General features: G+C 38.3%; 1 protein-coding gene across 3 annotated transcripts in view; it reads right to left on the bottom strand.

The window, feature by feature from the left end:
* Positions 1-6,158: 6,158 nt before the first annotated feature.
* The window catches only part of MROH9 (maestro heat like repeat family member 9), a 132,704-nt gene continuing 125,215 nt past the window's right edge, over positions 6,159-13,647 (bottom strand). For all 3 annotated transcript variants that reach the window (XM_058442825.1, XM_032159098.2, XM_058442826.1), the window contains 2 exons: positions 8,345-8,407; positions 6,159-6,460 (listed from right to left, as the gene is read on the bottom strand). In XM_058442825.1, the coding sequence (XP_058298808.1) occupies positions 6,219-6,460; positions 8,345-8,407 (305 nt within the window). In that variant the 3' untranslated portion in view covers positions 6,159-6,218. The remainder of the gene's footprint in view (positions 6,461-8,344; positions 8,408-13,647) is intronic.

Raw genomic sequence — 13,647 nt, forward strand, 5'->3', positions numbered from 1 at the left:
AGTGGCGCGATCTTGGCTCACTGCAAGCTCCGCCTCCTGGGTTCATGCCATTCTCCTGCCTCAGCCTCCCAAGTAGCTGGGACTATAGGCGCCTGCCACCACACCTGGCTAATTTTTTCTATTTTTAGTAGAGACAGGGTTTCACTGTGTTAGCTAGGATGGTCTCGATCTCCTGACCTTGTGATCCGCCCGCCTCGGCCTCCCAAAGTGCTGGGATTACAGGCATGAGCCACTGCGCCCGGCCAGTAACTTACGTTTTTGTATTACAGTAGCACTGGTTTTATCTCCTAATCTTCTACCTGAAATGCCTTCTGCTTGATGTACAGAAGCAGTTGGCTTTCTTAACTCTATAAAGCTATGAGCTATGTACTGTGGCATATAGTATTCTCTCAAAATGGGTGCAAGATTATCTCCCGTCCTTACACAATAGTCTGATGTGGATTGGACATTTTGCCTGAGAAGTTCTTCTCAAGGATACCAAATCCTTTCATTTTGTGATGCCATCATCTTTAACAAATGGCCTCTGATACAGAAGGGGAGGAGTGAGAGCATCTAGTACTTATCCACCTAGACACAGAAGTGACACTTATCACTCTCACTCACATTTGACTGCCCAGAATGAGTCAGTTGGCCAACCTAACTGCAAAGCAGGCTGGTAAATCTCCTCTTCTAATGTATCACTAAAGAATAAGGAATTGCTAAGGACCTAGCCAATATCTATCACAAATTTTATTGTTAAAATAATTACACTAATTCAACCTACTATAGAATCATCATTTTCAGCACCATTAAAAAAAAATGGATCAGAATACCAGCTTGTCAGTCCAATGGAAGAGTTTTGCCATTGTATAGCGCACTAGATCATGAGAAGTCACACCTGACTAAGGAACAGCATGCTACCCAGAGGTCACAGAATTGAAGCTGAGAGCAATAATTGGATGAGACTGTTATCTTCCTCAAACGTTCTGGTGGTGTGGCAGAGCTATGTTCTTCATTCTCTTACAAAAAGGATTACTTAAAACTATATAATTCTATAAAATTATCCCATTAAAACTTCACAATAGTCCTGTGCATGCTCTGGGGGAATGTTAACTCCATATCATAGAAAAATAAATAAAATGAATTACCTAAGGCTTCCAGCTAGTAAGCAGAGAAGCTAGAACTCAAACCCATGTCTCCACAATTCAAGTCTAGGTTTTTAAAAATATTTTCTCAAGAGGGAACCATCATAGTACTGGCCTCTGCATCAAGCCAATATTTCTCATGTATTATGAAAATGTTGTGTTGGGCTACCAGGACACTGCCCTGCCAGAATATCCATTCTCTATCCATGTGCCTTCCTATTCTACTCAAGTCATTATTGCAAGGTGCCACCTCAGGACCATGGACATGCTTCAGTATTTATCAACTTGGCATCAGTGGTTATTTAGATATTGCAAAAAAACAAACTGGAAACTAAACAAATTGATGCAAGTCTATTAAACTTTTGGTTTTTACTTTGTCAGATGCTTGGAATTTCGAATGTGTCAGTCTAAACAGCAATCCTCTTTAGAATTTAGATATCTTCTTCTTTTAATGGGGAACAGCCTCTCTTCCTCCTCTGCCTCACCTATTATGGAGTATCTTATTAGAATGATGCATCTGGAAATGCTTTATATTCTTATTTCCTAGTACAATGTCTCTTCACCCTAACTAAACTAATGTTTGTTTGTGAACAAATAAATGATTGGTTCCTACACCCAATGAATTATAAATTTATGACATTTTTCCCCACATGACAAACACAGTGCTAGATGCTGATGATATAGAAATGTCTAAACCTGATCTCAAGGACTGACTAATACACTGACACACAATACTGACTTGACTCTTAAAAAACACTGATGGCCGGGTGCGGTGGCTCACGCTTGTAATCCCAGCACTTTGGGAGGCCGAGGCGGGCGGATCACGAGGTCAGGAGATCGAGACCACCATGAAACCCCGTCTCTACTAAAAATAAAAAAAAAAAAAAAAAAAAAAAAATTAGCCAGGCATGGTGGCGGGCACCTGTAGTCCCAGCTACTCAGAGAGGCTGAGGCAGGAGAATGGCGTGAACCCGGGAGGCAGAGCTGGCAGTGAGCCGAGATCGTGCCACTGCACTCCAGCCTGGGCGACAGAGCGAGACTCCGTCTCAAAAAACAAAACAAAACAAAAAAAAACACTGATGGCCAGGTGTCAAGCCCAAATATTCTGATATAAATGGTCTGGATTAAAGCCTGTTTACTGATATGTATTTTTAAATCAGTATAAATGATTCCAATGTGCAAACCGAGTTTATACCCAGTGGGAAAACCAAATCCATAGAAGGGCAATTTCAGTGATATAGTGATTAAGTATCCTGTTCTGGAGTCCTTGAGTTCAGATATTCTGCACTCCTCTCCTTAAGTTATGTGATGATTTACCCAATCTCTCTGAGATTCAGATTGCTTTTCAGTAAAATGGGAGCAGTAATAATACCCAGCTGCTAAGATTGTTGGGAAGAATAAGTCGGATATTACAAGCAAAGCACTTTGTAGTGTCTGGGGTACAGTAGCCACTAGGCCAAGTGTGCTGTGGAAACGTGAGTTAGAGAAGGCCTCTAAGAGGGAGGATACCTCCTTCTCTGAGAGGGTGCCACCATAATTTTGTGGTATAAAATGGAGGTCAGTTATCCTCCTGGAATAGTGAACTCACCAGGGATCTCTCGAATCTTCTCCCCTTGCATGAATATCAAAGCCAACAGAGTCTATGAAATTGTTTCAACTGTGCAATAGGAACAAAAATACCTTTTTTTTCAGGATTATTGTGAGGATGAAATGAAATAGACACACAAAGAGTGCTTATCATGTAGTAAGTCTGCAACAAATGTGTCCCACTTCCCCATACCATGGGCCACAACAATATGCCCAATAAAGCTTAGGCTGTCTCTTCCCTTACACATATCTAGCCACCTAGTATCAGAAAGTCTGCTCCTGTGTCTATTTACTTATCCATTTGACAAATGTATCCATGTGACAAATATGTATTAAATACTACTATGGCCTGTGTGGATACAGGGGTGAATCAAGCAAACACAATTCATGATCTTGTGGAGCTGGCATTTTAGCAACAGGGCCAGAGTAGAGGCAACTAATTGCAGATGAATTACCTTTCCATTAATTTATTCTATCATTAATTATCCTAGCTATTGTGGTAAGTGCTCCAAAGGTATATGGGGGTCAAAGATGCTTCCTGTGGAAATAAGTTCTGAGTTGGGTTTTGAAGGATGGGTAGGAACTGACTGTGTGAGGGGAAAGGAAGAGTGCTTCTGGCACAGGAAGAACATGAGTGAAGATCCTAATTCATGGGGAGAATGGGGAGTTGAGGAAGCCAGTGTTTCTGGAGCACAAAGAGTGAGCAGGAGAGTGTTCCATGAGGCTGGCAAGTGATGCAGGGCCGGATCCTGCATGGCCTCAAACGCCATGTTGACTATTTCTCTCTTACTCCAGGAAACAATGGAGAAGCTTTCAAGGATTATTATACTTTTCAAAAAGGGGAATAACAGCCATGTGCCAAGAAGAAAGGTGTTCATAACCACAATTATTTCCTAAAGAAGGTGAAATCTATTGAAGGGATACTCTTATGTCTTCAGAGCATATGGAAGACCTGGATATCTAAGTAGGAGTTGAACCCTCTGGAGAGTTGAGTGTTTTACCAAGTAAAGTGAAAACAACTCAGAGATCCTGAAAAAATCAGGAAAATGTGGGGTGAAGAGAAAATGTGGAAAGGAGAAAGAGGAGAGAGAACCAGGAGATGATGAAGATCATGTCTAATATGATTATCAGACCTTTTAAAGAAATATCAACATTTGTATAAGGCCCATTATACCAGTTGCTGTCTGGTTGATTGATGGGTATTGGCTGATTTGGTTTTCTTTGTTTTGCAGAAATACAGGTATATTAATTTCCTTTTGCTGCTCTAGCAAATTACCACAAACAGGGCCTTAAAACAACATGAATTTATTATCATACAATTCTGGATGTCAGGTGTCCCGTGTGGGTTTCGCTGGGCCAAAGTCAAGATGTTTTTAGGACCCATGCTCACTGGAAATTCTATGGAAGTCCATTTCCTTGCCCTTTTCAGCTCCTAGACCTGTATTCCTTGCATTTTTTTGGCTCATGGACCCTACCTCCATCTTCAAAAAGAAGTGTAGCATCTTCAAGAATCCCCTTTCTCACTGACCTCCCATATTCCTCTTATAAAGACGCTATGATTACATTGGGCCCACCTAGATAATCCAAAGTAATCTCCCCATCTCAAGACTTTTAGTCACATCTGTTAAGTTCCTTTTGCCGCATACAGCAAAATATCTGCAGATTCCAGGGATTAGGAATTGGATATTTTTGGGGAGGTCATTATTCAGCCTACCTCTTTAGGTATTCTGCTAGTTCATTAGGTGAGAATGAAAATTTGCCCTAATTTTGAAATGTGAGATCTGGGACACCTGGATATATAAAATAATATGGGTTAAGGGATAAATTAAAATTATGTATTCTTTATTTCTAGTCTTTATTACTCCACATTTCATAAATATGTAAAAACTTTTATTGAAGTGTGAAAGTAATATGTCTTGTTAACATTTCGTTCATTTGGCAAGTATTCTTTGAGCATATATAGGTACCAGGCATTGAGCCCAAGAGCACACAACCAAGTGTAAGATATGACAGTAGCTTTCATGAAACTTCCATTTTATGAGGCAGAAGGAGAAGGAAATAGATAAATTTACTACAGTGTGATAAAAGTGATGAAAGGTATAATCACAGGGTGTTAAGGCAAAATATAGGAGCAACACCCACCCAACTTGATCAAGGAGGGAAAGAAAATGGATCCTAGATATATACATCAGGACTCAACTACAGAAGCAGAACTGGGGATTTGACCATATGAAATTGTGGGAGCAGGATAAGTAGTCTAGTCTCTGAAATCTGTCATCTTCACATCTGACCCTGGAACTTGAAATATGCAGGGCAGACCGTTGGGAGGGAAGGTGTATGTGAAATGGGAAGAGCAAGGACAAGGTAGAACCCACAAGCTCAAAACTGTGTCCATCTCTTATTGCTTCCAATATTGATGTTGATGATGTGGGTATTTTGCAGGAGAAGCTGGAATCCTTTGTCAATAAAACTAAACTCCCCTGGCCCAGAAGGCAGAGAAGCTGAAGGAGAATGTAGGGGAAGCTGGAGTGGCTGCCATACAATACTAGAGAAGTGACCCAGCAAAGAAAGGAAAACATACTTGAACTGCAAGTTGCCACATTACAAATTCAGATGCCACTATATCTGAATTAACAGAGAAAAAGTGCTTTCATCTAATTACAAGTAATTTACTGTGGCTAGCATGGCTTATGCTCAGGTGGAGATATGGGGATCCAGAGAAGGTAAGGTGGGAGGAGTGAGGGATAAGCCTGAGCCTTAAGTCGAGCAAGATCATTGATGAGGTTTTATCATTCTGATGGCAATGGGAGTACTGACTGTGATGGACTTATCCAATCTTTCTTTTAAAAAGCTCAAATCCATTAGCATAAAGTAATCTTCCCTTGGGTATCAGCTCTTTTCATTCTTTCTTCCTCATAGTTACCCACAAACTCCTCCACTTTCTCCTACACTCTTATTGCTTAATACCTGTACCCAGAATACATTTCCTTCTCCCCTTTCCCGTCTTCAAGTTCCATATCTTTTTTGTTAACACTGCCCTAGGCAGTCTTTCTCCCAGCATGATAGAAATGACCATACTATGTGTCACTAGACTGTGCCCATCCTGAGGTCAGGAACCTTGTCTATATCATCCAAATGTCCCCACTGCCTAACACAGTATCTGGCACTTAGAAGGTGCTCAGTAGAGCTTACGGACTGAATCAAGTTCCCAGAGCTTCTCATCAAACACTTTGCATATGTTATTTTCAATTGTCTTAATGGTTTTGATGAAATAGGGCTTCTGATCACTGTCAGACATACAGAGGCACCAGTTCTCTCAGATTTCTGTATTTTAATAGAGAATTAAGAAGTAACAGTAAAAGCTTCCACCATTTTTCAGAAAAGCATCTACAAACAGACTCAAGTTGTCAAGAGGGAAAGAAAAATCATTCTTCTTCTAAGGTCGGCTCCAAGACATTGTTGGACTTCCCATTGTTTATGAATGATGAATGTCATCATCATTCTCTTCTATAAGGCCTTATCATTCTTGATATCTTTACTGTCTGTAGGACTGTCTATCTGGCCATTGGGTGAGTTATAATTGTAAAGAGGCTTCAATTTTTTGATGTAGAAGAATTTAAGCAATTTTTGGAAGTTTTGTTTAAGAGTTGCAGAGGTCAGTTTATGGTCTATTTTCTTAAAAATATCGTAGGTTATTTCAGCCAACTCTTCGATCATAGGGTCTTCATCTCGGAGCAGTCGTTCAATAACTGTAATACAGAAGAGACTTTAGTTCAAGTTATCTCTTTCTTAGAGGCCATGAGGCTTTAATACTAAACAGCCCTGCCACCTTTCACAGAGTGCCCCCTTCTCTCCATGTCTCCTCTGCATTCCCTCTGCATTTTGTAACTTTGACTGATAGCATTCAGGAAGTTTTATCATCTATCCCTATTAAAACCCCACATAGACCCTATTAAAAGAAAAATGGGAATATTCGCTAAAAATTACCAAGGACCTTTTATGTGCTGAGCATTCTGCTAGATAACATAAACATGTATTCGTATATTTAGGAAGAGGTTCGTATTGGTCATAGTAATGAAAAAGTTAAAATCAGTCTAAGTGTTCATTAATAGGGAACTGCTTAAGAGTTAGGAACATAAAATGAAACGCTGCATACGTATCAACATAATGTAGGCCCATATTTCTTGGCTTATAAAGATGTTTATATTATAAAGGTAAGTGAAAAAAGTTAAAAAACAGTTATGACAGTTTAAAAAAATATAGCTTTTATTCTTTAGAAATATCCTGGATAGGCCGGGCATGGTGGCTCATGCCTATAATCCCAGCACTTCGGGAGACTGAGGCAGGTGGATCTCAGGGTCAGGAGATCGAGACCATCCTGGCTAACATGGTGAAACCCCATCTCTACTAAAAATATAAAAAATTAGCCGGGCTTGGTGGCACGCGCCTATAGTCCCAGTTACTCGGGAGGCTGAGGCAGGAGAATCACTGGAACCCAGGAGGCAGAGGTTGCAGTGAGCTGAGATCATGCCACTGCACTCCAGCTGGGTGACAGAGGGAGACTCCGTCTCAAAAAAAAAAAAAAAAAAAAATCTGGGATAATACCAAAATGCTAATATCATTATATCCAGATAGTGGACTGTGAGAAATTACTATTTTATTTCTTGATAAAAGAAATAGAAACAAATGGGGAGATTTAGAAAACAGAGATGAGAAGGAGCAGGAGGGGGGGAATGAAAGAAGAAAATGACTGTAAGAAAGATGGAAAATTCTAGTGTTTGGCATTTAGCAGGTAGTCAAATATGTGTTGAATGAATGAGTGAGTGAGTGAATGAATGAATGGATGAATGAATGAATAAGGAAGGAAGGTAATGATGTATAAATGTAGGTCCACGAATTATAATAAATGTACTACTCTGGTGGGGGATGTCAATAATGGGGGAGGCTATGCATAGGTGAGGAGAGAAGGTAGTTGGGAAGTCTCTGTACCTGCAGCTCAATATTGCTGTGAACCTGAAACTGCTCTAAAAAATAGACTATTAAGAAAGAAAAGGAAGGAAGGCAGCCAACTTGTTTTTATAACTCACTATTTGTAATTCTGACCCTGATGGGACAATAGACAGAGGCTAAGGGAGATTCCTAAGACCCAAACATTTTGATAGACTAATATTACCTTTCTTTAATTCCCTCCTCTGCAAATGTATTGTACATTGCTATCCACTAAAATGTGAATTCTCTGAGGGAAGAGACTGCTTTATTTGCAACTCTGTCCCTAGCAGTAAATAGTGCTGTCACATAAACATAAGAGATGCTAAAAAATATTTGTTAGATGAGTGAGTAAATGAGTTTTCAAATTTCTGAAGTTCCCAAGGGCTCTAGGATGATAGTTCTCAGACAATTGGTGGAATACATGGAGAGACTGAAACAGGGAAAGAAAGTAAGGGGAAATAGAATAGAAAGAGAAAAATCATACCTTTTAACCCAGTCCTTTCATTGATTCGTCCGTAATTATCCAATCACTACTCTTCCTATCTGGCCTGACACTCTAACAGAACTCATATGTGACTAGAATCACAAATAGTAAATGTATTTAGATTTATGCATAAAGATTTTGTTATAACCTCAATACTCACCACGAAGCATGACTTCGATTTCATCTCTAAGCAGTAAATGACCACCTGATTTTGCCAAATATCCTATGCACATAATAAAAATTAAAGTTACTGTAACATGCATTATGAAAATACATTTTCTGATGTTATCTGGCTACCTTCTTTGCTTTTTTCAAAGCAAAGCATCTCTATATTATCCTTGAGTCATCTTTTAGTACTTTAATTATTGTCTCATAAAATTTTTTATTGAAAGATATATGAGAGCATAAATGAGCACAAATCATATTGGACAGCTCAGTGAATGACCACAAAAGGAACACACCAGGGCTACCACTTAGGTTATTAAATAGAATTTTAGCAGCATCCTGGAAGCCTCCTTCAAGGCTCTCCCAGTCTCCTCCTCCACCTTTCAGAATATATTCTTTTGTGTCTGCTTTCTTTTCCTTCACATTACATTTTAAGATTCAACCATGTTCTTTCATGTAGCAATAGTTTGTTCATTTCTATTGCTACATGGCAGAGGCTAGCAAATAAAGTTTTCTTGAGATACAGCCATTCACATTGGCTCATTTGTTTACATATCTATGGCTGTTTTCACCCTACCACAGTAGAGTTGCAACAGAGACTATATGGTACTCAAAGTCTAAAATATTCATTATTGGCCCTTTAACAGAAAGAGTTTGCTGAACCTGCTATGTACGGGTGCATCTTATGAATGCATCAGTTTTTTAAATCCATTCTGCTGTTGATGAGCATTTGTGTTGTTTCCAGTTTGGAGCCATTATGAATAATGAAGTTATGGGCATTCTTGTACATGAATTTTGGCATGTATTTGTATAACTGCTGTTTGGTATATAACTAGAAGATTTACCGGGTATGCTTATGTTCCACTTTAGCGGTTACTGCTAAACAGTTATCCAAAGTGGCTGTACTAATTTTCACTCCCACCAACAGTATGCTAACATTTTCATTGCTCTATGTCCTCTGAACAATTGATACTGTTAAAATGTTTCCTTTCAGTCATTCTCATGGGTTTGGTGATAATATCACATTGTAATTTTAACTTTCATTTTTTGTTGTTAATAAGATCATTTGTGTATTTACTGGTCATTTGGATGTCTTCTTTTGTGAAATGCTTATTCAGATAAGTCTCTTGCCTGCTTATATATTGAGTTATCTTTTTCTTAGTCACTGTAGACATTTTAAAGTTCTGAGTACTAATCTTTTTAAAATGGTGCATATCTTACAATATCTTCTCTTATCTCATGGCTAAACTTTTTATTTGCATTTGTTTTTTAATTAACAGAAACCCCTAATTTCAATGTAGTTGAACTCATCATCTTTATATTTATGGTTAGTTAATTTTGAGGTACTGTTTAGGAAATGTTTGCTTGTCTTAAGCCATAAAGATATTCTCCTATATTTACTTCTGGAAGCTTTACTGTTTTACCTTTTATGCTTATATATACCATCCAGCTGGAGTTATACAGCATGAAGTTGGGGTCAAGATATTTTTATATACCTGTATAGTTGATACTGCACCATTAAGAGAAAAATTGTTCTTACCTTACTGTTTGGCAGTGTCCCCTAGATCGTAAATTGTGTGTGGTCAATGTCTTGACTCCATTCTGTCTGTCTATCATTGTGTCACTACCACATGACCTTAATGTGTAATGCATCTTGATATCCCATGGTATAAGTCCTTCAACTCTAGTTCCTCTTTAAATTATCTTGGCTATTCTTGAACACTTAAGTTTTAATATAAAGTTTATAATCAGCTTGTCACATTTCACACACACACCCAAAATCCCCAGTAAGATTTTGTTTGGGAATACATTGAATCTATACAGATCAATCTGGGGAGAACTGACATCATCATAATATTTAATCTTTCAATCAATGAGCATAATATATCCCTGTATGGAACTCTTTTAAAAATTTTCTGTATGTTTCTCAGTTTTATGTGTATTCATTTTGTGCATCATTTCTTAGTTTTATTTTAAGGTATTTGATGATTTTTGGTGCTATTGTATTGGTATTTTTTAAACTTTAATGTTCTATTTCAATAGGCTTTGGGGGAAGAGGTGGTATTTGGTTACATGGTTAAGTCCTTTAGTGGTGATTTCTGAGATTTTGGTGCACCTGTCCCCTGAGCAGTGTACACTGTACCCAATAGGTAGTCTTTTTTTTTTAATTGTAGAGAGAAATTTATTTTCTTTTTTCTTTCCATCATTTTTTAAAATATGTGAGTGCATACATAACCTTTCATTTATTTTAAATAAAATTTTTGCACCTATTGACCCATCCTCTAAGTTTCTTCCCCTTACCTCCCACCACCAAACAGGCCCTGGTGTGTGTTGTTCCCCTCCCTGTGTCCATGTGTTCTCATTGTTCAACTCCCACTTATGAGTGAGAACATGTGGTGTTTGGTTTTCTGTTCCTGTGTTAGTTTGCTGAGGATGATGGCTTCCACCTTCATCCATGTCCCTGCAAAGGACATGATCTCATTTCTTTTTTATGGCTGGATAGTATTCCATGGTATATATGTGCCACATTTTCTTTATTCAGTCTATCATTGATGAGCATTTGGGTTGGTTCCATGACTTTGCTATTGTGAATAGTGCTGCAATAGACATAGGTGTGCATGTGTCTTTATAGGAGAATGATTTGTATTCCTTTGGGTATATACTCAGTAATGGGATTGCTGGGTCAAGTGGTATTTCTGGTTCTGGATCTTTGAGGAATCACCATACTGTCTTCCACAATGGTTGAACTAATTTACATTCCCACCAACAGTGTAAAAGCATTCCTATTTCTCCACAGCCTTGCCAGCATCTATTGTTTCTTGAGCTTTTAATAATCACCATTCTGACTGGTATGAGATGGTATCTCACTGTGGTTTTGATTTGCGTTTCTCTAATCAGTGATGTTGAGCTTTTTTTCATAAGTTTGTTGGCCATGTAAAAGTCTTCTTTTGAGAAGTGTCTGTTCATATTCTTTGCCCACTTTTGTTATTTTGCCCACTTCAGACTCTGATATTCTTTCTTCCACTTGATTGATTCAGCTGTTGATACTTGTTTTTTTCTTGTAAATTTATTTAAGTTTCTTGTAGATTCTGGATATTAGACCTTTCTCAGATGGGTAGACTGCAAAAATTTTCTCTCATTCTGTAGGTTGCCTGTTCACCCTAATGATAGTTTATTTTGCTGTGCAGAAGCTCTTTAATTAGATCCCATTTGCCAATTTTGGCTTTTGTTGCAATTGCTTTTGGCATTTTTGCCATGAAGTCTTTGCCCATGCATATGTCCTGAGTGGTATTGCCTAGGTTTTCTTCTAGGTTTTTGTGGTTTGGGTTTACATTTAAGTCTTTAAGCCATGTTGAGTTAATTTTTGTATAAGGTGTAAGGAAAGGGTCCAGTTTCAGTTTTCTGCATATGGGTAGCCCGTTTTCCCAGCACCATTTATTAAATAGGAAATCCTTTCCCCATTGCTTGTTTTCGTCAGGTTTGTCGAAGGTCAGATGGTTGTAGATGTGTGGTGTTATTCCTGAGGTCTCTTTTCTGTTCCATTGGTCTATATGTCTGTTTTTGTACCAGTACCATGTTGTTGTGATTACTGTAGCCTTGTAGTATAAAGTCAGGTAACATGATGCCTCCAGCTTTGTTCTTCCTGCTTGGGATTGTCTTGGCCATATGATATCTTTTTTGATCCTATATGAAATCAAACTAGTTTTTTTCTAATTTTGTGAAGAATGTCAATAGTAGTATGATGGGAGTAACATTGAATCTATAAATTACTTTGGGTAGTATGGCCATTTTCATGATATTGATTCTTCTTATCCATGGGGATGGAATGTTTTTCCTTTTTTTTTTTTTCCATCCTCTCTTATTTCCTTGACCCGTGGTTTGTAATTCTCCTTGAAGAGGTCCTTTACATCCCTTGTTAGCTGTATTCCAAGGTATTTTATTCTCTTCGTAGTGATTGTGAATGGGGATTTATTCATAATTTGGCTCTCTGCTTGTCTATTGTTTGTGTAAAGAAATGCTTGTAATATTTACACATTGATTTTGTATCCTGACACTTTGCTAAAGTTGCATATCGGCTTAAGGAGTTTTTGGGCTGAGGTGATGTTGCTTTCTAAATATAAAACCGTGTCATCTGCAAACAGAGACAATTTGACTTCCTCTCTTCCTATTTGAATATGCTTTATTTGTTTCTCTTGCCTGAAAGAATATATTTTGGTGTGGTTTTTTTTTTCCCCCATATTTAGTGCTTCTTTCAGGCAGGCCTGGTAGTAATGAAATCCCTCAACAATTGCTTGTGTGGAAATGATTTTATTTCTCCTTCACTTATGAAGCTTATTTTGGCTGGATATGAAATTCTGGGTTGGAAATTCTTTTCTTTAAGAATGTTGAATTTGGCCCCCAATCTGTTCTGGCTTGCAGAGTTTCTGCTGAGTGGTCCACTCTTAGTCTGATTGGCTTCCCTTTGTAGGTGACGTGGCCTTTCTCTCTGGCTGCCCTTAACATTTTTTCCCTTATTTTGACCTTGGAGAATCTGATGATTATGTATCTTGGGGTTTGTCTTCTTGTGGAGTATCTTAATGGTGTTCTCTCTCTTTTCCTGGATTTGCATGTTGGCCTGTATTGCTAGGTTGGGGAAGTCCCCCTGGATGATATCATGAAGTGCGTTTTCCAGCTTATTTCCTTTCATCCCATCTCCTTCAGGTATTCCAGTCTATCACCGGTTTCATCTTTTCACAACGTCTCCAATTTCCTGGAGGCTTTGTTTGTTCCTTTTCATTCTTTTTTCTCTAATCTTGCCTGCATGCCTTATTTCAATAAAGTGGTCTTCAAACTCTGATATTCTTTCTTCCACTTGGTTGATTCAGTTATTGATATTTGTGTATGCTTCACAAAGTTCTTGTGCTGTGTTTTGCAGCTCCATTAGGTCATTTCTGTTCCTCTCTAAACTGGTTATTCTAGTTAGCAGCTCCTCTAACCTTTTATCAAGGTTTTTAGCTTCTTTGCATTGGGTTAGAACATACTTCTTTAATCAGTGTAGTTTTTTATTACCCATCTTCTGAAGCCTACTTCTGTCAATTTGTCCATCTCATCCTCTGTCCAGTGCTGTGCCCTTGCTGGAGAGACATTGCAAACATTTGGAGAAGAGGTACTCTGGCTTTTTGGGTTTTCAGCATTTTGTCATTGATTCTTTCTCATCTTTGTGAGTTTGCCTAGTTTCGATCTTTGAGGCTGCTGACTCTTGGATGAAGTTTTTGTGAGGACTTTTTTGTTGTTGGTGCTGTTGTTGCTTTTTATTTG

This window comes from Hylobates moloch, unplaced genomic scaffold (assembly GCF_009828535.3).
Source record: "Hylobates moloch isolate HMO894 unplaced genomic scaffold, HMol_V3 SCAFFOLD_8, whole genome shotgun sequence".
Taxonomy (NCBI): Eukaryota; Metazoa; Chordata; class Mammalia; order Primates; family Hylobatidae; genus Hylobates; species Hylobates moloch.